This window comes from Somniosus microcephalus, chromosome 7 (genome assembly GCF_052327205.1).
Source record: "Somniosus microcephalus isolate GS21.2 chromosome 7, FLI_Smic_1.0, whole genome shotgun sequence".
Classification (NCBI taxonomy): Eukaryota; Metazoa; Chordata; class Chondrichthyes; order Squaliformes; family Somniosidae; genus Somniosus; species Somniosus microcephalus.
The window spans coordinates 47,610,498-47,634,749 of record NC_140993.1 but is presented as its reverse complement, the minus strand read 5'-3'; the positions used below and the strand labels follow the sequence as shown (position 1 = coordinate 47,634,749).

The following is a 24,252-nucleotide window of genomic DNA, read 5'->3' as shown; positions in this document are numbered from 1 at the left end:
CCATCACTTTCCCACCATGTGGCCAGGTCTGAGTTAGAAGGTTATGTTGCATATTTCCAATATTATGTACTTTTGTTGTGTATTCTTGCAAGACATTAAATATGTCACTTATCAAATTACTTTGTAATCTATAAATTGTGCAGTGCTGGGACCTTATTGTCAGGGAATTATTCCAAACTAGACTTCAAAAAGTACAACTTTCCCCTTAACATTTGAATCTTGTACGGGTTTTGGTTTCTAATGTGAATTCGCTAAAAAGGCAAATAATTCATATTTTACGCCCACACAGCCATATAGAAGATATATGCAGTACTATTATCCTGACATTTGTTCTGGGTCTGTTGTACACTAATTGATAGACTGATTGCTAGGATTAGTCAACAACTCCATTATCATTGTATCATGACTACCAGGATGGTAGAAGACCTTGGCCTTTTCTCGTCTAACAATTCCTATGTTCCGATGTCCCTGGGTAATGCCTATTGCCTAGCCCTAAAATTCAGGGAAGAAAAAGGACGGAAACCCAGTGAAATGGGTAAATGAGGCGAGAGGAGGTTTTCCCAGCCTCCCGCTCCACATTCTGTTGTAACTGTCATGAGGTGCCCAGATATAGATGTGCCCTAAGAAGTTAATACTGCCCTCAGAAACTACAATGTGACCTCAGGTAGCACAACCAGCTGTAGAGTAATGCTTTCAACCAACAATGGTTGCTACGGCAGTGACATCATAAATTGCAAATCGGCAGCAAGTTGAAGAGGATCCCAAAGGTGAGTAACTAACTGCTTAGCTTGGGTCTTGGGGCCTTCTGGTTAATGCCTTCCTGAGGCCAGTGGCCAAACCCGCAGTTGTAGGCCTCAGGCTCTGCCAGAAAGCAGGCTTGCGCCTGCAATGTCTGCAAAGCCTGTCAATGACCCAGGGAACCAAAATCGGCTGCACGTCAGCCTAGACATGTGCAGTGCACTTTGGTTGAATTGCTCCTGTTGGCTGCATCATGCCATCAATCCTTTGGCTATATATTGCCAATTTCACTCAGCAACTATTGAGTGAAATTGCCAACATAGAGTCAAATTTAGGGCAATTTTGTGCTGTGGCCCTGCACTCACCAGGAATGGGGTTGAGACAGATCAAACCAACATCTACTTTCTTTTATCAGATGTATTTGTGGATTAGAGAAACAAAGACATGCAGAATAGCTATTAACAGCTCATAAGAATGAAGCTTCTATTACCGTACAAATTCAGGGGTCAATGTGACTTAACATTTGACCCAACCCTGCTTTCAGAGTTATTTTGGACAATATACCAAATTGACTTACTGATGGCCCTGGAATTCCTTCGCCTGGAGGTCCTCTGTCTCCTGGTAACCCTGGTAGACCAGGATCCCCTGGCTCACCCTGCAAGAAAAAATAAAATGTTGATCTAAGAATACACAGTTCATATTAAAGCATTAGAGAGATTTTAATGCTCTGCTTTTTATTTTTACACAATATGTATTTTTACATTCCAGTGTTCTCATTTCTTCTCTCCACAGGTGCTGGCACCTCACCCCAATGATCATTCTTCATATGTGAGCCTAGACTATAAGTTTGATGGGATAATTGATCCTGAGAGATATCACAAATAGGAATATAAGAATTAGGAGCAGGAGTAGGCCATACGGCCCTTCGAGCCTGCTCCGCCATTCAATAAGATCATGGCTGATCTTCGACCTCAACTCCACTTTCCCACCCGATCTCCATATCCCTTGATTCCTCTAGAGTCCAAAAATCTATCTATCTCAGCCTTGAATATACTCAACGACTCAGCATCCACAGCCTTTTGGGGTAGAGAATTCCAAAGATTCACAACGCTCCTGATGAAGAAATTCCTCCTCATCTCAGTCCTACATGGCCGACCCCTTATCCTGAGACTGTGACCCCTAGTTCTAGTCTCACCGCCAGGAGAAACAACCTCTCAGCATCTACCCTGTCAATCCTCCTCAGAATCTTATATGTTTCAATGAGATCACCTCTCATTCTTCTAAACTCCAGAGAGTATAGGCCCAATCTACTCAATCTCTCCTCATAGGACAACCCTCTCATCCCAAAATGAATCTAATCCTGTCCTCAATGCATGTCTATAAACAAGCTTTTCCAGCAGAATTTACTGGCTATCAGCATTGGAAACTCTGGATGATTTCACCTCCTTCTCTTTCCACTTGATGTTTCCATTTGTGAGGAGTCCAAAACTAGGGGCCATAAATATAAGATAGTCATAAATAAATCCAATAACGATTCAGGAGAAACTTCTTTACCCAGAGAGTAGTTAGAATGTGGAAGTTGCTATCACATAGAGTAGTTGAGAGACGAATAGCAGAGATGCATTTAAGCCGAAGCTAGATAAGTACATGAGGGAGAGAGGAATAGAAAGATATGCAGATTGGGTTAGGTGAAGAAGGGTGGGAGGAGGCTTGCGTGGCGCACAAACACCAGCATGGACCAGTTGAGCCAAATGACCTGTTTCTGTGCTGGAAATTCTATGCAATTTAATTCTACACTGAGTACACAGTCTAATGCGAGCTTATTCAGCACTGACCAATCTTCTCTTCAACCTACAATGAAAGCTCTGGATTCAGGAGAATGACAAAGTCCCCTGATGTTCATGATGTCCAGCAGTTATATATACCACAACATTTGTTGATGACACTAAGGTTTGGCCAGGTGACAAGTGTAAGGGAGAAGTGTTCAAAGGGTCACGGATCAAGTAACAAATGTGTTGAGGGTTGGCAATAAATTGGTGCTGCACATTTGAAAAGGAAACATGAGACATCCATGAGCAAAAGTGGAAAAGGTTTTGACAATTCAAAAAAACTTTTCAATATGAAACTCATCAGTGAAGCTAGTCAAGAACTGGGATTCAACTCAACATTTCATTATAAGTCAGAGGAAGCAATCCTAACATTGTATTGGTCATTGGTGATGTCCTCTTCAAAAATTTGGAAAGCCCAACTCGTGGCCCTGCAAACCACTTAAGTAATTGTAAAAATAACTGCTGAAGAAAGCAGCCCACAACCACCTTCGCAGGACAACTAGGATGGGCAATAAAGGCAGCCTATATCCAGAGACCAGAGACAAAACCAATGCAGTGTATGTGCTAACGGGCCATTTAACAGAACTAGAGGACACCGGTTCAGAAATAACAGGCCTCAAGTGACACTAGAGGAGTGAAATTCCACCGTAATGTTGGCGGAAGAGTTGCAGAAACACCAGCAAAGAGGCATGAACACCATTTACACCTGGGGATTCAGCAGCTCTTCTGTCTAATTTACGGCGGGCCAGCGAGAGAACTCCCACGCAAATTCACATCAGAGGTATCCGTGAGGTGCAGTATTACCATAGGAATGCTTAATGCATTTCAATAGAATCCTTTGGTTTGAATACAGGTAAACACCCAACAAAAATAAATTGCATTAAAATTGTGGACAAAGGAATTTTACAACTCATAAGCATGCCAATGTGATTTCATTCCATATAATATTTATTTCCCCAGAGTATTGCATACATGGAACAGAATCTCAAGAAAAAGCAGTTAATGCCTTCAAAAGAGACCTGGATAAATATCTGGGCAGGAATCTGATTTGAAAGTGGCTGGCCAGGTTTAAAAAATAGTTAACAAAAAGGCATTATGCAGTCACTGTTATTGGGTTAGTGGTTACCAGACTTATACCTTCCTAAAAGAGGATGCTTTCTTTGTGGACTCAATTTGAACACAGGTACCAAAGTGGGAGAAAAAAGGTAATGATCAAGTGACCCGAAGCTTGGGTTTTAAAAACCTGTAGATTATATGGGCCTGATTTTCCTCTGCTATCCCGCGTCAAATTGGGCAGAAGAAGCAGCCGGGAATATAAAGGGGCAAAAGAGAAGAGGAAATGTGTTGTGGTCTCAGCCGACACTAAGCCCTTAGTAGATGAGGAAATGGGGAGTAGAAATGGAGGGATAAGGATGTCTACTAAGTCCTCTCCCTCCATTTGTAAATTGATATTGTGCTGGTCCAGATCCAGCGAGCAGCATCAGAACAGCCATTTGGGGTGGGCACAGCTTGTCGGTTCCAAATAAATGAGGCCCAGGTCTCGAAATGGCTCTGGCCTCTTTTGCTCCGGGTACAGGCGGGTGAGTGATCCTGGTACATTTGGCCACCCAAGTGTTAAAATCTACTCCTTTAGGGGATATTTTCAGGCTATCCCTGGGCGGAAACTCGGGAGGGGAGGTGCTCAGCGGTAGATTCTTGGGGGAGATAGTCGGCCACACTGCCGGCAGGAACGTGGTGGTATGTCACCCCATTTCTGCCCAGTGGGTGGCCTGAAAGTTCCCCCAGTAGAAAAGGAAACTCAACACATTTTCTCAATAGAATTTAAATAATTTTTATTATTTTGTAAGTTTTATCATTGCCTCTTTTTACATGGTTCTGATTCAGGACTATTCTGGTGGCTTTCTTTCAGCTCCACTTTAGGTCCAGTGTGTGGCTATAATTGAGGCCTGCTCTCCTCTGACTCCACTTCATTTGTTCTGCTTTATTCCACTCCATTTTGGGCCCTCATCCTAAGCTCCACTTCAGGCATGCAACACCTGGCTGTGCCCTTGGCTCCAGTTCAGGGCTGCTCATTTGGCTTATGCCCTGGCTCTGCTTTATCCCTTTGCTTCGTTTCAGGCCCCCATCTTAGCTGCACTTCTCAGGCATGCTTTAGTCCTGGCACCACCTCAGCTGTCTCCCTGTTCAAACTCAACTGCCCACCTCCTTGGTCCTGCTTTATGCTATACTACAGAAGAGAAACAGGGTCTGCAGTTGAGTATGTTTTTATACGGTTGCACACAACCACCACATCAGTGACATTTAAATAACCGCATTTAACGTCCACAACAACACCTAATAAGGGATGATGAGGGTCAAATGCAGCAAAATGTAAGTTACACATGCACATCAATACCATAAAAGGGCAAAAATGTAAGCAAATGCACACTGTGTACATCAATATGGGCAGAAACACAATATAAGGGCATATGATAACATGTTAAGCACTTGTACACATCACAATGGGTGTCATGCACATGTACGCATCACAATGGGTGTGATGGGGAAAATGACAACCCGAGCACGGTATAAAATGGCAACATTTCTCCAGTGGTAGCATTAGTCAGAGGGAAGCCAAAGTACCACTATGGCAAGAAGCCAATCTAGAAGTTATGGAAGAGGCAGAAGACGTGGTGGAAGAAGAAGAAGGAGAAGGGGGAGGAGGAGGAGGAGGCGTCATGGACGCCGAGGGGGAAGAGGCCGTTAAATCTCCTTCAGACATTGCAAAATGGAAAATAAGCCACATTTGGACCAACCGAATATTAGAGTCAACTACTGCATGAAACATCCTGCTATCTCCTTACGATTAGCAGACTGACTGCCCTGCATGTTTTGAAGACTTCATTATCTTCTGTTGATTTGTTGACAATGAATAAAAGCATCAGCAATGATGCTGGAAAAAAAATGTGTATGCCTTGACATTCTTATAGATATATCATTAAGAGCAAAAACTCTGGCTGATCTTGAGTGCTTTTTTTTTACTGATACTGAACTGTTTGGTTTAAAATGTAAGGGGGGAGAAATTGGGTGAGTAGCGCCACCTGTTAGTGCCTAAAGAGGCAGTCAGTGGCTGTAGCGCCACTGGCTGCGCCTCCCGCGATATTCAGCAGGGACGCTAATGGTGGCGTTAGCCATTTGTGCTGCGCCGCCACCGATGACGTCATCGGTGTGCGCAGTGCTCCATTCGCGCCCCGAACGCGATTATTTGGTAGCGAACGCCGCTGTAGCGCCGTTTGCTACCGGCGCCCGGTTCACGGGGCCTTGCTGCGCCGGCAGAGGCGCAAGTTAAGGTGGAGGTGCGGGGCGGCCGCTTTTTCGGCGGCCGCCTGCCAGCACCTCCGTCCCTGGCCTCCTGGTCCCCGCACCCCCCGCGGCATTACCGGCTGTTTCCCGAGAGCCCGGCACTTCTCCTTGGTGCCGGGCTCTTTTGCCGGCACTCGCGATCGGGGTTCGTGCTGTTGCAGGTCCCTCCCCCTTAACAGTGGGAGGAAGGCCTGCAGTACCGCAGCGTGCCATGCCGCAGCATGTGGAGCTGCGGCACGTTGCGCTGCGATATTCAGTTTCAGCGCCCTAAGAGGGACGCGGAGTGCCTCGAGCCTCGCCCCGTCTCCCTCTAGGGGCACTTCAACTGAATTTCTGACGAACGCTACAGCTTCGAATGCTGCGCAAAAACCAGCGCCCAGGCAAACTTGGCGCCAGTTTGGCGCCTCAACCCAATTTCTAGGCCAAGAACTTTTGCTGTAATCATGTTTGTTCTCCTTTTCCTATCAGCTGCACTTGTAGTTCAGTCAGACTCTGGGTAAAACAAGCTATTCCATAAACTTTGCCATCTGTGCTCAAATGAAAACCATGCACAACAATAATGAAACAGGTTGAATATGACAGCTTCATGCTGAGTTCATTTTGAGAGAAACCATGATTTCATTCAACATTAATTGGCTCACCTTGGGTCCTTCGGGTCCCACCAAGCCCGACGTACCAGGCTGTCCCTACAAACACCAGATAACATCAAAGTAAACACCAGCTCATCAAAACAAATACCATGCTGTGTGCTTCAATAATACTTTGAATTAAGGTAAACCCATGTTGACGAAAAGGGCATTGAAGAAAAAGTCCAATTTTGTTCACATAATGGGGGAAAAATTGAAGATGTTATCAGAGTAGTGCTAGTCATTGATATGAATGCAACAGCCAACTTTATATTTCTCTCTATATATGTAACATGTAAATAATTGTTATTCATATCAATGACTATGTATATGTGTATATATGTATATAATCCTAAATAGATATTCTTATTTCTTTAGGTCACTCATGTCACACACACAATTTTCCCCAAATGCCTGAGAGAGCAGGAGGATGACATGTTCGTATGCCTCTGTTTATTCTGCTCTAAAGTTGGCCACAACAGCAGCATGTATCAATCCACCATCTGATTACCCCTTGCCAAAAGGCATTCTCTCTTCTGCTTGACACTTCACTTCCTTCTCTCCCCTCCTCCCCGAACAAAACTTGGTTGAGTTTGGGAATTCATTGTGTACTGGGAATTGATAGCTTAAGCTCTGTATTACAGCGTTGTTGTAAACCAAGAGGCTGTATCACAAGGGTGTTATTTTCTCTCATCATCATTTGTGACATAATCAAACTGTCGATACATTGTGATTACAAGCTGTCACTTTATGACTTGAAATTCAACTTAGTGATTCAACTGCACAAAGTGGGTTCATCAGACCCAGGTAATCTCATGCTAGAGTACAGAACAGGTTTGTATTTTTGTTATCGCGTATCAGTTTCAAATACTCCCAGGACAGGATGCTGATTAAAATTTCCTTTACTCTGTCACACTCTACAAATCCTCAGACACCAGCTCCCATTGCACCAATGGTTTCAGCACACCAACCATGCTTGTAGTTTTTTTGAGTCAGATTGCCAATTTAGTGGCAAGTATTACTGAATTGTGAGCCATTTTGTATGGTTGACTCATACCCGCCAGGAAATAAGGTGGGACGACATTTCATTCCACTTGGGATACATATAGCGAACAAAGGAGGGAGACTTTCATTCTTATATCTGGGCTTAATTTGAAGCTAGATCCCAACTCCTCATAGAGTCAAATTAATTGTGTCATTCATTTCTTTAGATAGTTTCACATTAAGCCGCCCCAAAAATTGTCATTATTATCATTCCAAAGAGATCAAAAACCTTGACATCTTACAAGACCAGGGGTCAATAAATTATCATCAATGGTACTCCCCATCATTACTCATAATAGTAATGTTCTTCAGTGGTTTGAAAGGAACAGTTTAGTTGTACCTCTGAATTGAGGCATTCTGCAAATATCTGTATTTTATTAGCACACGTGACTGCAGTGTCATTGCAATTCTTGGTTTGTACAACAGGAACCATCACCACCCATCGTGCCCTCCCCCCATCCCCAGAATTTGTTTTTTGACTAGGGATGACTTACCGGTTTTCCAGTTTTACCTTCCCCTGGTAGTCCAGGGATTCCAGCCGGCCCGGAGTCACCAGGAGTTCCGGGTAGTCCCGGCTCACCATCTGTACCAGGCGTCCCCTGTGCCAGACAACAGGAAGAATGATAAATGTTTGGCCTCAATCTGCCGGTTACGGTAGAAGACAGAAGGGTGAGCTTGATCTTTTCTCATCCTTGAATTTTCATATGTTTTTATATCTATTTTCCTTACAGTAAGTGTTAACTCCATGTAACACCCACTGCCAGCCTCTGAACTCCACATCAACTGCAGCCAATAGTAGCACCATTTCAGGATTGAATCTTCTCTCTGCTACGATGATAGTTTTGCCAGTTGTTAGTTACACCAAGAGATGGACTACTTTACAGAAACAGGGACTGTCTAGTCCCTGTGAAAGTACTGAGAGACACCATTGTATTATATTCACCCGAATTTTTTTTGATTTTCTTTCTTTTCAACTCAGTAGTCTTTCCATGTTACCTTCGGCCAGGATGGTAGCTAAAGGACCTGCTCACAGGCTCCTGCTGTTGCCACTCTTTCAACTGGTCACAAGAAAAAGTGCGAGAGGGGAGGGGAGGGGAGGGGGAACTCTGGTACCAAATATGGGCAAGATCTCAATCCACTTGGTGCAGTATGGGCATCATGTTAGGAACCACAGTAGTAAATCTGCACCCTGTTAACAGGTTGTGTCACTGCACTCTGCTTGAAGTCTTATCACATTTACACAGAGGTTGAGCAGTACAATGCATTGCCCTGCAATACGGGAACTGCTATGATTTCACGTGGGACTATGAAATGTGGCATCATACCTCTGATCTCCTTGCTTGACTCATGCCGGGGTACAGTTCCATGGACATTGCAACTGTCCAAATGACACTGAAGTGACCATTTTTCACGTGTGAGCATGCCATTTGATGCACATGATGTATTTTCCAGCAGGGGTCACTAGACAGTGATCAGGAGTAGGAAACTGGCTAGATACTTCCCTCTCTCACCTGAAGAAATGGAGGCCAATTTTAGTGTCCCTGCCACTACTCTGACTGAGAGCAGCCAATGGACCTGATCCTGATCTGTGTAGCTCGTACTATACCACAGATTACTTTTACCCAGTTGGGTTTCGGGCAGGATATGTTCACCTTCATAATTTTAATATTGTTAATCTTTCTAAGGAAAGATGATTAATTTGACCTGTTGTCAGGCCATTGTCATGCCAAACAAGCATTCCCAATCAAAAGGGCAGCTTCTTCCAGGCCTCTGTCAATGCCACTCGCAAGCCTGTCACTAGCCTGTGGTGATGTGCCCTCTGATTTTTCTTTGTTTCTGCCCTTGAAAGACATGTTTACGATTCAAAACCTCACCTTCTGTCACACTGCAGTGTGAGTCATACACCAACCGGCTGTGCCACCTTAACATTTTCATTTCATTTTTCATAAATGTATTTTAGCTGAATTTTTTAAATAGTTCGGGTGAATTGTATGCTCAGCAAGGTGAACAATGTCTGGCTAGAGAGTGTTCCAATTTTTACATCAAAGCAAGGCTTCCTTTACTATGTCCAACAGCATTCCAATAGCCTCAGAATAACACTCCCTGCTAATTTCTTCCTTTTACCACAGCAACCATTATTATCATCTCGCTGAGATTGCCAATTCTGTACTTGTTAGTGTGTTTTGCAACTCTAAAGCAATGATGCGCTTTTAGCTGACACCCTTACTTTTGAGCTTCAAAATATCCCATAGGATGCTTACATCTCATCAATCTGGTCTGGATTCAAATCCAACACCCCCAAAAGACAATCGCGGTAAATCACATTATTAGCAGCACTCTTACCTTCTCACCTCTGAGACCATCCTTGCCTGGGGGACCAGCAACTCCTGGGACTCCCTGTGTAATGAAGATGCATTAGTCATTAATTTAATGACAGTTTCTCTTTATTTGAAGATTGGGTAGCTGCCAGCACCTGTGATATATCTCTGAACCTGAATACCTGCCCCAACATGACCGGGAGTTTCCTGTAATCGGAGGTTCCTCCCCTTGAGCGCTGCCTCCAGCAGCCCGCGAGATTCAGCAATTTAAATTTCCCACCGCAGTGCAGCCCCCACCTCACCCCCCACTTCGTGGCTGCTGTTAGAGAAGCCTCCGGCTTGGTGACATCACCCGCAGAGAGCCGTGACTGTGTGGAGGAGGCTGGAGAGTCGGGAAGGCTTAGGAATTGCAGGATTTAGCATTCGGGGGTCCCTGAAATGGGGGGGGGTCTGAAATGGGGTTCTCTGAAATGGGGGGGTTTCTGAAATGGGGGTCTCTCTGAAATGGGGGGGTCTCTGAAATGGGGGGGTTTCTGAAATGGGGGGGGTCCCTGAAATGGGGGGGTTTCTAAAATGGGGGGTCTCTGAAATGGGGGGGGGTCCCTGAAATGGGGGGTTTCTAAAATGGGGGGTCTCTGAAATGGGGGGGTCTCTGAAATGGGGGGTCTCTAAAATCGGGGTCCCTGAAATGGGGGGGTTTCTGAAATGGGGGGGTCTCTGAAATGGGGGGGTCTCTGAAATGGGGGGGTTTCCTGAAATGGGGGGGTCTCTGAAATGGGGGGGTCTCTGAAATGGGGGGATTTCTGAAATGGGGGGGTCTATGAAATGGGGGGGTCTCTGAAATGGGGGTCTCTGAAATGGGGGTCTCTCTGAAATGGGGGTCTCTCTGAAATGGGGGGGCTGAAATGGGGGAGTTTCTGAAATGGGGGAGTTTCTGAAATGGGGGGTGCTGAAAGGGGGGGGGGTTCCTTGATTTCCCCTCTTTGCCTGCTCATGGGAGGCCTCCTGGCTCTTGGAACTTGTCACACAACAGCTGCGGCACCCAATCTTTATGAGGTAAATGCAACAACATTTGTAGAAGGTATGTGAACAAATGTCACATGATCAGATGTCATGTGATCAGGCATCACATGGGCAGGCGTAATGTGGTCAGAATGTTATGTGATCAAACCTCCAGGAATGCCTCCAGAGTTGGCAACCCTACCCACATATTCATATGTAGATTCATTAAAGTAAATATTCGGGTGTTGATACATCGTTAGAAGCTGCCACTCCTAAAACTAAGATAACAGTGACGTGTGATAGACCTGAACTACCTGCACATCTTCATAATTGAAGAACAAATTTCAAAATTGTACATTCGGGGCTGTTAGTTTGTAATTTGTAATTTTTTCTTCCCCCCTACAATTTGTTCCTTCTTCTTCTGAATGTCTTGATCCATGCTGGAGTCAACCTGGGTCACTCTGATACATTACTCAAGCAATTATTCTTCAAGCATGGGTCTAGACAGTGAGTCAGTCCTTTAGACCAAGGCCGAAATGTCCAACCAGCTCAGTTTGCAGTTGCAACAACCAGGATCAGGAATGTAGGCTGATTTTTTTTAAATACCGCTCCTCAGCAGTTGGGTACTGAAGCTAAATATAGTACATCAAATTCTGCTTTTCTCTGTCTCTCTCACACTCTCTCTCTCTTCCCCCTTCCCTCTTTCTCCATGGTTGATCTCAACTCACTCAGCACAGTTTAGGACTGAACCTTAAACCTTCTTGGTGTTCTGTTTGGCTCACACCATGTCATGTATTTATTTACTGAGCTATTGGGGGGGTCAATTAACTTCAGGATTTGTACAAGCATCCGAACCCTAACCCCACCATCTCCCCACCACCCCTGATTTCACAGCACCCAGAATAAAGGAATTCCCCACGAACAATGATTCTGTTGTACGCACCACATTTCCTGGCACCCCATGCGGACCTGGTCTTCCAACAATACCCTATTTGGAGACAAGTAAAAAAAAATCATATCTTAAAAACTGTATCGGCAGTAAACATATTAATCGAGAACATAAATTAAATTGGTCATTTGATGATGTGAAATGAAGCTCTATTGAAATGGTGGTAATAAAGTAACCAGCCGAATAAACATAAAAATATTAAATTCACTGGCCGTTCACTGAAAGTATTCAGTCAATGTGAAGTTGTTATCAATCAGGCTAATTACAGTCTGGATGGACCTCTAGGACAGTGTCTATAAACAGAAGATTATTTTAATCTTGTTTAAGTTTTTGGAATTTAGCGGGGTGTTGGGAGGATTGGGGTCTGATCGTGCTGAGGACAAAGGTCTGACAACATTCACTTGGGATTGGGGTCTGCCAGTGCTCTGACGGGATTGGGGTCTAGTGGCATTGAGGGCGGCTGCCAGCCTTTATGTGGGGAGGGGCTGCCCGCTGTCTCGTAGATCTCAGTTGGTGTTGGGAGTACTCAGTGGAGACTGCAATCTGGCAGTGGTCACTGGGGTCTGTGAGCTGGCAGCACTCAATGAGGTCGAGAAACATTCAGAGGCAATTTGGTGGTGTGCTTGGTCTGGCATCTGTCTGATAGGCTTTGGTGCTATCCATGTTGAGCTGAAAGAAATGTCACATCATCTAGGATTTGAGCAGGGAAGGCTACTGAAGTGGACGGTATAAATGGTTCAAGACACAAGAAAGTGCATTTCTGGAGAAAGGTAAGGCGAGAAACAAGGTAGGGTAGGTTGATGTATCAAAAAAAGGAAAGGCTAAATTGTTTCAGCACATTTTTGTCATGTTTCCTAAAATTACCTATTTTGCCCCATTTTTCAGTAAATATTGTCAGTTTTAGCAACCTTGCCTTTGAATCAGAAAGTTGGATGTTCAAATCCCACTCCAGAATTTGAGCATGTAATCTCTCTTTCTTTGGCTCTGTGTCCACTTATCTTGTTCCTCTGTGGCCTTTTTCTACATTAAAGGTGCTATATAAATGCCAGTTGTTGTTATTGACTGTGTGAAAGGGGCATACAGAGTAATCAAGAACCAGCGTTATCTAAGAGTTCACACCTGCCAAGATGCCGCCAACTATTTCTTCAGGCCCTGGCAGGCCTATCTGGAAATGGCCGTGTGGCCCAGTCTTTTCCGGCTCTAGGTTACCAGAAAACAAGGAAGTTATGCTAAACCTTTCTAAATCACTGGTTAGGCCTCAGGTGGATTATTATGGCCAATTCTGTGCACCACACTTTAGAAAGAATGTTAAGGCCTTGGCGAGGGTGCAGAGGAGATTTACCTAGAGATGAAAGTCTTCAGTTATGTGGAGGGACTAGAGAAACTGGGATTGTCTCCTTACAGCAGAGAAGATTAAGGGGAGATTTAATGGAGGTGTTCAAAAGTATGAAGAGTTTTAATGGAGCAAATAAGGACAAAGTTTCCACTGGCAGGAGGGTCGGTAACCAGAGGACACAGATTTAAGATAATTGGAAAAAAGAACCATAGGGAGATGGGGAAAATATTTTTACTCAGCCATTTCTTATGATTTGGAATCCATTGCCTGAAAGGGAGGTGCAAGCAGATTCAACAGGGAATTGGATATATACTTGTAAAGGAAAAATTTGCACAGTTATGGGGAAAGAGCAGAGGAGTGGAACTAATTGAATAGCTCTTTCAATTGACCATTCAGACAAAAGTTGCACTAGTTCTTAACCACTTGGAAGTGATATAGACCAAACAATAAACATTGTAAACTTTTTGTCAGAACATTCATCAACCTGAAACGTTAACTCTGTTTCTCTCTCTACAGATGCTGCTTGACCTGTTGAGTATTTCCAGCATTTTTTGTTTTTATTTCCGATTGCCAGCTTCCGCAGTTTTTTTGCTTTAACATTGTAATCTTATTAGCCAAGTTAATGGTATTTAAATAAACCACTTACCATTTCACCTGTTGCCCCAGAAATCCCAGGTAGCCCTTGATCACCCTGTTGACCCTGGGAATTCAAGACAGGCCACGTAAGCTAAAGGTCTGGCAGATTTCCATTCATTTTAAAATGACATGCTCAAGTATAAAACATCATTAATCCTAAAAAGGTGCAATAAGGAACTCCTATTTGAAACAATAGTGGATATGCCATGGGCACCTTTTGGTAAACTAAATCTCCACAGGGCAACTTACAATTGGAGCCTCAAAACAATTATATGTGCTGATTTGCTGTTGGCACATTTTATAGCTTTCTGATCGGTCAGCAAAATGGTCTAAAATAGTATAACATTTTATCCTGCGGCCAGGTACATTCTTTGGTGAGGTTTGAGTTTTTCTGCTTTTTTCTCCAACTTTTCAATTCAGAATTTTCTCAGCAATGCAAGTAATAAAGATAGACAATGATAAACAAGCACAAGCCTCCAAAAGTAGTTAAACAGTGCCAACTTGCACTTACATTTTCCTTAACTTTTCAGCGAGAGTCATAACCCCAAAGAGTGTCTTCCTCAATGAGCTACTCTCAGGCGTGCTCCAACATGGGACATGGTCAAGCTTCATATGTGGTGAGCCCTTGGTTTCAGTTGCCGGTGGGGAGTCCATTGAACCTATAGGCCCTGCGGTCTAAATGTTGGCACTTGCTTAGTGCCAACCTCACTTCATAATTGTATTTCTTCCTTTCTCTCACTGGAAATCAAGAGTGGTTGCAGCTCTCTCGAAATCCTACAGCTGTGATTGGAGGCCCAGGGGCACATGAGGTAACAGTTCCATTGACCGAAATGTGAAAAGCAGGAGGGTAGAAAAAGCCTCATTCTTCTTCCTGGTTGTACTATGAGCACCACTGGCCTTCCTATAATGAATCTGAACCAGTACAATGGACAATGTACTACCACAAAATAGGAGCTAGTTTGATGCATCACACTGTACTGGTGCCTAACAATACCAATGTCAAGTAGGCCCAAGCCTGCATTGGGGTTATACTCACAAAGCCCTCATGTGCCTAATTACTGATCTTAGCTGTGGTACACTCTCCATACTATTTAGTCCACTGCCCAAAGATCTGATCCCCTGAGTATGCTTGCAACATTAACAAAGTTTATTACAGAAGTTTTTCTGGCCATGTCTTGGAGGGTAGAGTTACATTGTTGGTTATAAACAGGCACAGTCACATAGATCACCCAGCTTTGAAGAAAGGGGCAAGATAGAGGACCCTTGAAAATCCCATACCTGTCTTTCACATTGTTTGGGTGACCTGCCTTCAGTCCTCTATCTGTATTGCCTACTAGCTAACACAACTCTCGACTCTGAATTTCCCCTTTCACCCTATAGGTAAGCACCTGGCCTCCGCTTGTTATGGCTGAGATTAGTGTGTACAAGTATAAACCTGCTGCATGGCACTACTATTGACGTTCTGATGAAGGGTCACATCTGAAACATGAAGCCTTCTCTCTTTTTGACTGACTGTTGACGGACCAATTGTGCATTGCCAGCTTTTTCAGTTGATTTCCAGCATGTGCACATGTTTTTTTGAGTGTTCCACACTTAGTCATCGAGTAGTATCTATATCACACATCCCTTGAGGCAAATTAATATTACCTTTGAGCCTATAGGTCCCTGTTGTCCACTTTCACCTGGTATTCCATGGGAACCCTAAAACAACACAATTTCACTTGTTACAGAGATGGAAGAGCACAGTGGTTGATTAAAACAGAGCTACTATTTCACTGGACAATGGACTCAAATATCTGCAGTGCTCGATTCACATGTCTACCCTCCAACTGTTTTCGACTTCGTGCCGTGCTCTATGGCCCTTTGCCCTTCACCTAAATTTCTCAATAAAATAAAACAAGAGCACACATTTGTGTTAAACAACATTCAGTGGAATCATATGTATTCTTGAAGAGACCAGTCAAAACCTGAAAAGTCAACCATGAGAATGAAGGAGCTGTTTAAAGCACGGCCAGTGAGCGACCTTGCAGATGAGACTTTCAATACACTATTCTGGGCTGGGTTTCGACACAGTGGTGAAAGGCTAATGTTTTAACCCAGTCCTGAACAGTTCCACCTTTTGGAGTGCCAAAGTATTCTGTTAAACCCTTGTTCCCCAGACAACATTTTAATGAGGGAGTCTCAATTTAAGGGCTCTTTATTTACTTTTATGGTTCCCCCATTTTCCGTCCAATATTTTCCCCTGAATCCTTCTCTTCTGATGCTGCACTCATGCTGGGGTATAGTTCCACAGGAACTGGCTGCCAGCTGGTACCTTGGCCAAGCGAGTATTCTTGGGACGTGCTGAAGATGTGAAGGGCGCCACATGAATGCAGGCTCCATCTTTCTTTCATGAGTGTTGGCACCCTTTTTGAGCAAGGACTGGCATCAGAGCCGAGACTGATCCTGTATTCATCCGATGTTCACACATCCATGTTTTTTTCCATTTTGATTTCTCTGCACTGATTTTGTGCAGCAGAAATCACTTTGGTAGAACACTTTCAAGCTCGTTGTACCAGCATCTGCCCACAAGGTGGACCTTCTCTGTCACCAGCAAAACGATAGCACCAATCTCGTTTTCTGGTGATTTGAACTACGGCAGTGTCAAATGCAACAGAGTCTTTAGTTCACAACAGAACTTTAAGGGACATTATGTAAAGCACCCATCCTAATGCTTTTAACCGAAGACCTTATGAGAATCACTAGTTGGTTATTGGGGAGGCACTGGACTTGATGAAAAGTGTTTCACAGGATCACTTTCTATTGACAAGAGTTCAGCTGACACCAAACGGACAGTTGAAGTTAATGGAAAGGAAAATCAGGCGGGGTGTATAACAGGCAGCTGATCCGATATTGCCCGTTTTACACCATCGCTGAAGGTTAAAGTTAGCCTCCAGTGTGTTAGTGATGTTACAAACGCAGCGGGAATTTTTTCTCTGGTCACTGTGTGTTAGTGATAAACACAGCGGGAAGATTCCTCTGAAAGAAAAAGAGACTTGCATTTATATATAGCGGTTTTCGCAACTCCAGGATGTCCCCAAATGCTTTACAGCCCATTAAGTACTTTTGAAGTGTAGTCACTTTTGTAATGTAGGAAACACAGCATTGTGCACAGCAAGCTCCCACAAACAGCAATGGGACAACAGATAATCTGTTTTAGTGCTGTTGGTTGAGGGATAAATATTGGCCAAGACACCGGGGAGAATTCCCCTGCTCTTCTTCAAAACAGTGCCATGGGATCTTCTACATCCACCTGAGAAAGCAGACGTGGTCTCGGTTTAGCGTGTTATTGGAAAATCGCACCTCCAACAGTGCAACACTCTCTCAGTACTGCACTGAAGTGTCTGCCTATATTATGTAGTCAAGTCTCTGGAGAGGGACTTCAACCCACGACCTTCTGAATCAGGGGTGATAGAGCTACCACTGAGCCAAGGCTGACACCTCGACCGCTAACTGTTAATGACAACTTAAATGCAGCAGGTAGACTTCCTCTGATCACTGTGCTGAGCAGCATCGTAAACACAGCGGGAGATTTGCTCTTATTGATATTTCTAGCAAAAGCTTTGAAAAATATTGCGTTAATGATTTCCCTAGCAAGAGTGATGAAAGGAAATCCAGCTCCCAGAGGAGTGTTTGTTTCCAGCCATGTAAAACATAAAGGGCTGAAAATAAATGCCTTTGTTAACATTTTACAGCCTCTAAAACTCACGTGTAGTCACAGTGGGCACATATGGCACCGTAAGAAGGGACACAGTACCTAAAACAAATGGTTCTGCGCATAGCTAAACAAGCCCTGTGCAATGCCATTTACAATATTGGCCTACAAATTGGATCGCCCCCCAAATTTGTGAGCAGCGGCTAAAGAGGCCGATGGCAGGACCACAGGAAACTGGTCCACCGGCCTCATTTGTTTATTACCGGCGAGCTACGGGTGCTAGTCATGACCCCGGAGGTAGCTTGAGCTTGGTTGAGATGCCGGCCGAGGGCAGCAGGCAAGTCCAGGGAGGGAGGTGGCAGGCAATCGAGGTTGGGGATGGATGGGGCAAGAGCGTCAGTTTTAATGTGAAGCCAGGAGGAGCACCCCTGTGCCCCCCAGCTCCACAACCAGGCAATAACATTTTGTAATAATAACAGAAAACGCTGGAAAAACTCAGCAGGCCAGGCAACATCCGTGGAGAGAGAAACAGAGTCAATGTTTCAGGTCGAAACCCTTCTACAGAACTGAGAAAAAAAGGCAGGAAATGAAAGAGATTAAAAGGCAGTTTGGGGGCTGGGAAATGGGGGAGGGGATGAAAGAAGAGGCATTAAGAGATATTCAAGGTGAGACGAGATAGTAATAGGACAGGTAAAGAAACAAACAATGGCTCGAGATGAAGTGTGAAATGCGCTGGCAGAGTGAAAGACAGCTGCCATGTGGGGGAGAGAACAAAGGAAAAGGCACAAACCAAAAGTGTGGATAAAAAATATTAAAATATAATAGGGGCCGAGGTTATGATCTGAAATTGTTGAACTCGAAATTGAGTCCGGAAGGCTGTAAAGTGCCTAATCGGAAGATGAGGTGCTGTTCCTCGAGTTTATGCTGAGCTTCCATGGAACAATACAAGAGGCCAAGGACGGTGAGGTCCGAGTGGGAATGGAGCGGTGAATTAAAATGACAGGCGACCGGAAGCTCGGGGTCACCCTGACGGACTGAACGGAGGTGTTCCGCAAAGCGGTCACCCAATCTGCGTTTGGTCTCCCCAATGTAGCGGAGACCACATCGTGAGCAGCGAATACAGTATACTAGATTGTAAGAAGTACAAGTAAATCACTGTTTCACCTGGAAGGGGTGTTTGGGGCCCTGGACAGTGGGAAGGGGGAGGTATAGGGGCAGGTGTTGCATCTCCTGCGCTTGCACGGGAAGGTGCCGGGCGAAGGGAAAGGGGTACTGGGGGTGATAGAGTGGACTAGGGTGTCTCGGAGGGAGCGGTCCCTACAGAATGCTGAAAGGGGAGGGGAGGGGAAGATGCGTTTGGTGGTGGGATCTCGTTGGAGGTGGCAGAAATGGCAGAGGATGATCCGTTGAATGTGGAGGCTGGTGGGGTGAAAGGTGAGGACAAGGGGAACTCTATCGTGGTTCCGGGAGGGAGGGGCAGGGGTGAGGGCAGAAGTGCATTTTGTACTTAGCTTTTTTGGTGGCAGCCTTTAAGGACCACTGGTTTGCACAGCTGCTGTGCTCCCGGGAAAAATGACGGCAGCATGCAGTCGCGATACAATTTGGAAAAGGGAGCCTGAGCCAGTGAATTGGGCCTCAGATTTGCATAGTCCACAGCCACTGCGCAGTCGAATTTCTGGGCCATCGACTTTGAGTCTTTAATCTCTGGGCAGCACGAGAGGTATAGTGCAGTGCTGCCCCTGTGTGGTAAACAGAAGTAAACACAGCCATCATTAGACATCCCCCAATGATTACACGCCACCACACTTTGCGTACAAAGGAAAGGGGGATAAAATTGCTGGCATAGATACAAAGGACACCACTAATAAAAAAAATCAAGAGATAATTTATATTGGAGGCCAGTAAACGTCAAATATTTCCAAAAGAAATGCTGTACAGATGCTGCCGGATTATTTGTCTCTACTGCCACCAAGTGGCAACCTCCAGCAATACTTCCCCAATGTATTTACATAGAAACATAGAAGATAGGAGCAGGAGTAGGCCGTTCGGCCCCTCGAGCCTGCTCCGCCATTTAATGAGATCATGGCTGATCATCCAAACTCAGTACCCTGTCCCTGTTTTCTCCCCATATGCCTTGATCCCTTTAGCCTTAAGAAATAAATCTAACTCCTTGAATATATTTAATGAATTGGCCTCAACTGCCTTCTGTGGTAGAGAATTCCACAGGTTCACCACTCTCTGGGTGAAGAAATTCCTCCTCATCTCAGTCCTAAATGGCTTACCCCTTATCCTTAGACTGTGACCCCTGGTTCTGGAATCCCCCGCCATCGGGAACATCCTTCCTGCATCTAGTCTGTCTAGTCCTGTGAGAATTTTATGAGTTTCAATGAGATCTCCTCTCATTCTTCTAAACTCTAGCGAATATAAGCATAATCGACCCAATCTCTCTTCATACGTCATTCCTGCCATCGCAGGTATCAGTCTGGTGAATCTTCGCTGCACTCTCTCCATGGCAAGAACATCCTTCCTCAGATAAGGCGACCAAAACTGCACACAATACTCAAGGTGTGGTCTCACCAAGGCCCTGTACAACTGCAGCAAGACACCCTTGCTCCTGTACTCGAATCCTCTCGCTATGAAGGCCAACATACCATTTGCCTTCTTAACTGCCTGCTGCACCTGCATGCTCACCTTCAGCGACTGGTGCACAAGGACACCCAGGTCTCGTTGCACTTCCCCTTTTCCCAATCTATTGCCGTTCCGATAATAATCTGTCTTCCTGTTTTTGCCACCGAAGTGGATAACCTCGCATTTATCCACATTGTACTGCATCTGCCATGCATCTGCCCAATCACCCAACCTGTCCAAATCATACTGGAGTTTCTCTGCATCCCCCTCACAGCACACACGCCCACCCAACTTTGTGTCATCTGCAAACTTGGAGATATTACATCTAGTTCCCTCGTCTAGATCATTAATATATATTGTGAATAGCTGGGGCCCTAGCACCGATCCCTGCGGTACCCCACTAGTCACTGCCTGCCACTCGGAAAAAGACCCGTTTATTCCAACTCTTTGCTTCCTGTCTGCCAACCAGTCCTCTATCCAAGTCAGTACCTTACCCCCAATCCCATGTGCTTTAACTTTGCATGCTAATCTCTTATGCGGGACCTTATCGAAAGCCTTCTGCAGTTACATCCTCAAAAAATTCCAGTAGATTAGTCAAGCATGATTTACCTTTTGTAAATCCACGTTGACTTTGTCCGATCCTGTCACTGTTTTCCAAGTGCTCTGCTATTACATCTTTTATAATAGACTCTAGCATTTCCCCCACTACCGATGTCAGGCTTACCAGTCTATAATTCCCTGTTTTCTCTCTACCACCTTTTTTAAATAGTGGGGTTACATTAGTTATCCTCCAATCCATGGGAACTGTGACAGAGTCTATAGAATTTTGGAAGATGACCAGCAATGCATCTACTATTTCTAGTGCCACTTCCTGAAGTACCCTAGGATGTAGATTATCAGGCCCTGGTGATTTATCGGCCTTCAATCCCGTCAATTTCCCTAACACCATTTCCCTACAAATACTGATTTCATTCAATTCCTCCCTCTCATTAGACCCTATGTTCCCCAACATCTCTGGGAGGTTATTTGTGTCCTCCTTTGTGAAGACAAAACCAAAGTATGTATTTAATTGGTCAACCATTTCTTTGTTCCCCATTATAAATTCCCCTGATTCTGACTGCAAGGGACCTACGCTTGACTTCACCAATCTTTTTCTCTTCACATATCTATAGAAGCTTTTACAGTCAGTTTTTATGTTCCCTGCAAGCTTGCTCTCATAATCTATTTTCCCTCTCTTAATTAATCCCTTGGTCCTCCTTTGCTGAATCCTAAACTGTTCCCAATCCTCAGGTTTGCTGATTTTTCTGACCAAATTATATGTCCTCTCCTTGGACCTTATGCTATCCCTAATTTCCCTTGTTAGCCACGGTTGAGTCACCTTTTTTGTTTTATTTTTATGCCAAATAGGGATGAACAAATTCTGTAGTTCATCCATGCGATCTTTAAATGTTTGCCATCGCCTATCCACCGTCAACCCTTTAAGTAACATTCCCCAATCCATCCTAGCCAACTCATGCCTCATGCCATCATAGTTTCCTTTATTTAAATTCATGACCCTAGTCTCTGAGTCAACTACTTCACTCTCCATCTTAATGAAGAATTCCATCATATTATGATCGCTCCTCCCCAAGGGGCCTCGCACAACCAGATTGCTAATTAATCCTTTCTCATTACATAATACCCATTCTAAGATGGCCTGATCTCTAGTTGGTTCCTCGACATATTCGTCCAGGAAACCATCCCGTATACACTCTAGGAATTCCTCCTCCACAGTATTGATACTAATTTGGTTAGCCCAATCTATATGTAGATTAAAGTCACCCATGATAACTGCTGTGCCCTTATTGCACGCGTCTCTAATTTCCCATTTAATGCCATCCCCAACCTCAGCATTACTGTTTGGGGGTCTGTATACAACTTCCACTAACGTTTTCTGCCCCTTGGTATTTCTCAGCTCTGCCCATACAGATTCCACATCATCAGAGCTAATATCCTTCCTTACTATTGTGTTAATCTCTTTAACCAGCAATGCTACCCCACCTCCTTTTCCTTTTTTCCTGTCCTTCCTGAATATTGAATACCCCTGGATGCTGAATTCCCAGCCTTGGTCGCCCTGGAGCCATGTCTCCGTAATCCCAATTATATCATATCCGTTTACATCTATTTGCGCAGCTAATTCATCCACCTTATTACGAATGCTCCTCGCATTCTCGCCACAATGTTTGGTTCAGTTCTGCAATCTGATCTAGCGTCAATCCAACAGTGGTATAGCAAGTATGATTCAGAAGGGAGGTAGCTGCATCTCGCTCTTGAGCAGCAAATTTGACAGCTTTTAAAAAATATATTTGAGAGGATTTTTTTTGTGCATAGATACGGAGGGAGGGGGACCCTTGAATTAAAAGTCCCCCCCACCTTAACATTATTTCACTTTTAAGCAATGATGGGCGTGGAAGTAAATTGGACAGTTTGACTGAGCAGTCTTGCCTCCTCTTCCTCTTTACCTCTCACCAGTTGTCTCCCCTTTATATGCTGAGGTACAATTCCATGAGTGCCTCTCGTCCTCTGGTACCTCGCCCATCGGCCACTCTTCATGTGTGAGCCTAAACAGTGAATGTCACAAGACTATGTGGCCATGGGATGGGTGGTGGAGAAAGAGGAATCACTGAACGCCTGATTCTGTCTTCATAACATGTCCATAAAACACACACTTTCCAGCAAGCGTCATTGGATAATGGCCAAGAGCGAGAATTCTGGTTCATTTTCCAACTTCTTAGCTCAGGGTTGCTGTGGTCAATTGCAATACCTTTATTGTGACTCTGGCTGAGATCAGCGAACTCACCACCGGTCACAGATCAAACCATCGGGGTCTGCACAACTCACTTTCACAGTTGACAACTCATTTTCACAGTGAACCATACAGGCACCCTGAGTGGGAAGGCTGAAACAAAAACATCATGATTTGCGCTCTCAGCTGCCATTCAGTAATTTCTTAGAGGGGCTCTTTTCTGAGCCTTGGACACTGTGGCCGATTGTAGTGTCACCACTTGGAAGCCAGCACAGACTATGGATCGAGTCTGGGACCTTTCTGGTCTGCATGGGTCAGTATCATGTGAGGTGGTGCACTTGCCCATTGAGCCATTGGGGGGCGTTGTCCAGATTTGGTGCAATTTATTCTTTATTAAAGGAACTGCCAATAAGGAAGGTCTTCATATCATTGAGACACTGATGTGGTGCTTGCACCCGATGTTATTGCAGGCTATATTTGTCACGGTTCTTGCATTCACCCTCCTGTGCAAAGTGACAACAATGTCCCCATGACACGGTGCTTTAAATAAAGACCCTTAGTTCAGTGGGCGACTACTCACTGGCTCTCCTGGCTCTCCTGAGTCTCCTTTCTCTCCAGGCAAACCCTAAAAAAAAATCAAAGGAATAGAAGTGGCTGTCAATCATTACTCTCCAGGATTACATTTATGTAGATTATATTTGCATGTGCTTAAAGAGGAATTATCACCATTGGGGAGGTTTTCTTAAATACATATGGGGCTAGAATTTCCGCAGGGAAATTCCTTGATTTCCTGCTGAAACCTCAGAGGTGGATTGGTGGAAACCCTGGAGAAATGACTATTTGCTCCGTCTCTTTGGGTTTTCCACTGATCTACTAAAGTTACTGCGGGAAATCAGGGAACGCCCTCCCCCCACCCCACTCCTGCAGAATTTCCGGGTAATAATCATCCCTCTCCCTCCTCTCTTACTGGAGGTTATGGCCCCACAGATCTTGGGTGCCCTGCAGTACCTTGCCATTCTTCAAATGTGAACTTATATAGTGAGTGTCTGCAGGCTATTTGACCACAAGGAGTATTACAACTGATTGCTGCTTTATCCTCAACAGACACTGTTAGAGAAGCTGTATTCGGAATCCATTTTGAATTAAAGACTCCATTTTGTGAGTGAAAGTCAGCTTCTTCAGAGATTTGCTTAAACAGCTAGCATCTGGAGAAAGTCAGTAAGACAGTTGAATCTGTAAGACTGGTGTCTGCATCAAAGATAGATTAAGAAGCTCTGAGTTGCTCATGGATAACTCTATCTGGTTGCCAACTAGTCATCTAAACT

At 44.5% G+C, this 24,252-nt stretch overlaps 1 protein-coding gene across 1 annotated transcript in view; it reads right to left on the bottom strand.

Annotated features, from left to right (window-relative positions):
- The window catches only part of col22a1 (collagen, type XXII, alpha 1), a 407,180-nt gene that overhangs the window by 66,443 nt on the left and 316,485 nt on the right, over positions 1 to 24,252 (bottom strand). Inside the window, exons 31-38 of the mRNA XM_085992460.1 lie at positions 23,508 to 23,552; positions 15,468 to 15,521; positions 13,831 to 13,884; positions 11,843 to 11,887; positions 9,923 to 9,976; positions 8,074 to 8,178; positions 6,551 to 6,595; positions 1,316 to 1,393 (exon numbers count right to left, since the gene is read on the bottom strand). Coding sequence (XP_085848586.1) covers positions 1,316 to 1,393; positions 6,551 to 6,595; positions 8,074 to 8,178; positions 9,923 to 9,976; positions 11,843 to 11,887; positions 13,831 to 13,884; positions 15,468 to 15,521; positions 23,508 to 23,552 — 480 coding nt within the window. The remainder of the gene's footprint in view (positions 1 to 1,315; positions 1,394 to 6,550; positions 6,596 to 8,073; positions 8,179 to 9,922; positions 9,977 to 11,842; positions 11,888 to 13,830; positions 13,885 to 15,467; positions 15,522 to 23,507; positions 23,553 to 24,252) is intronic.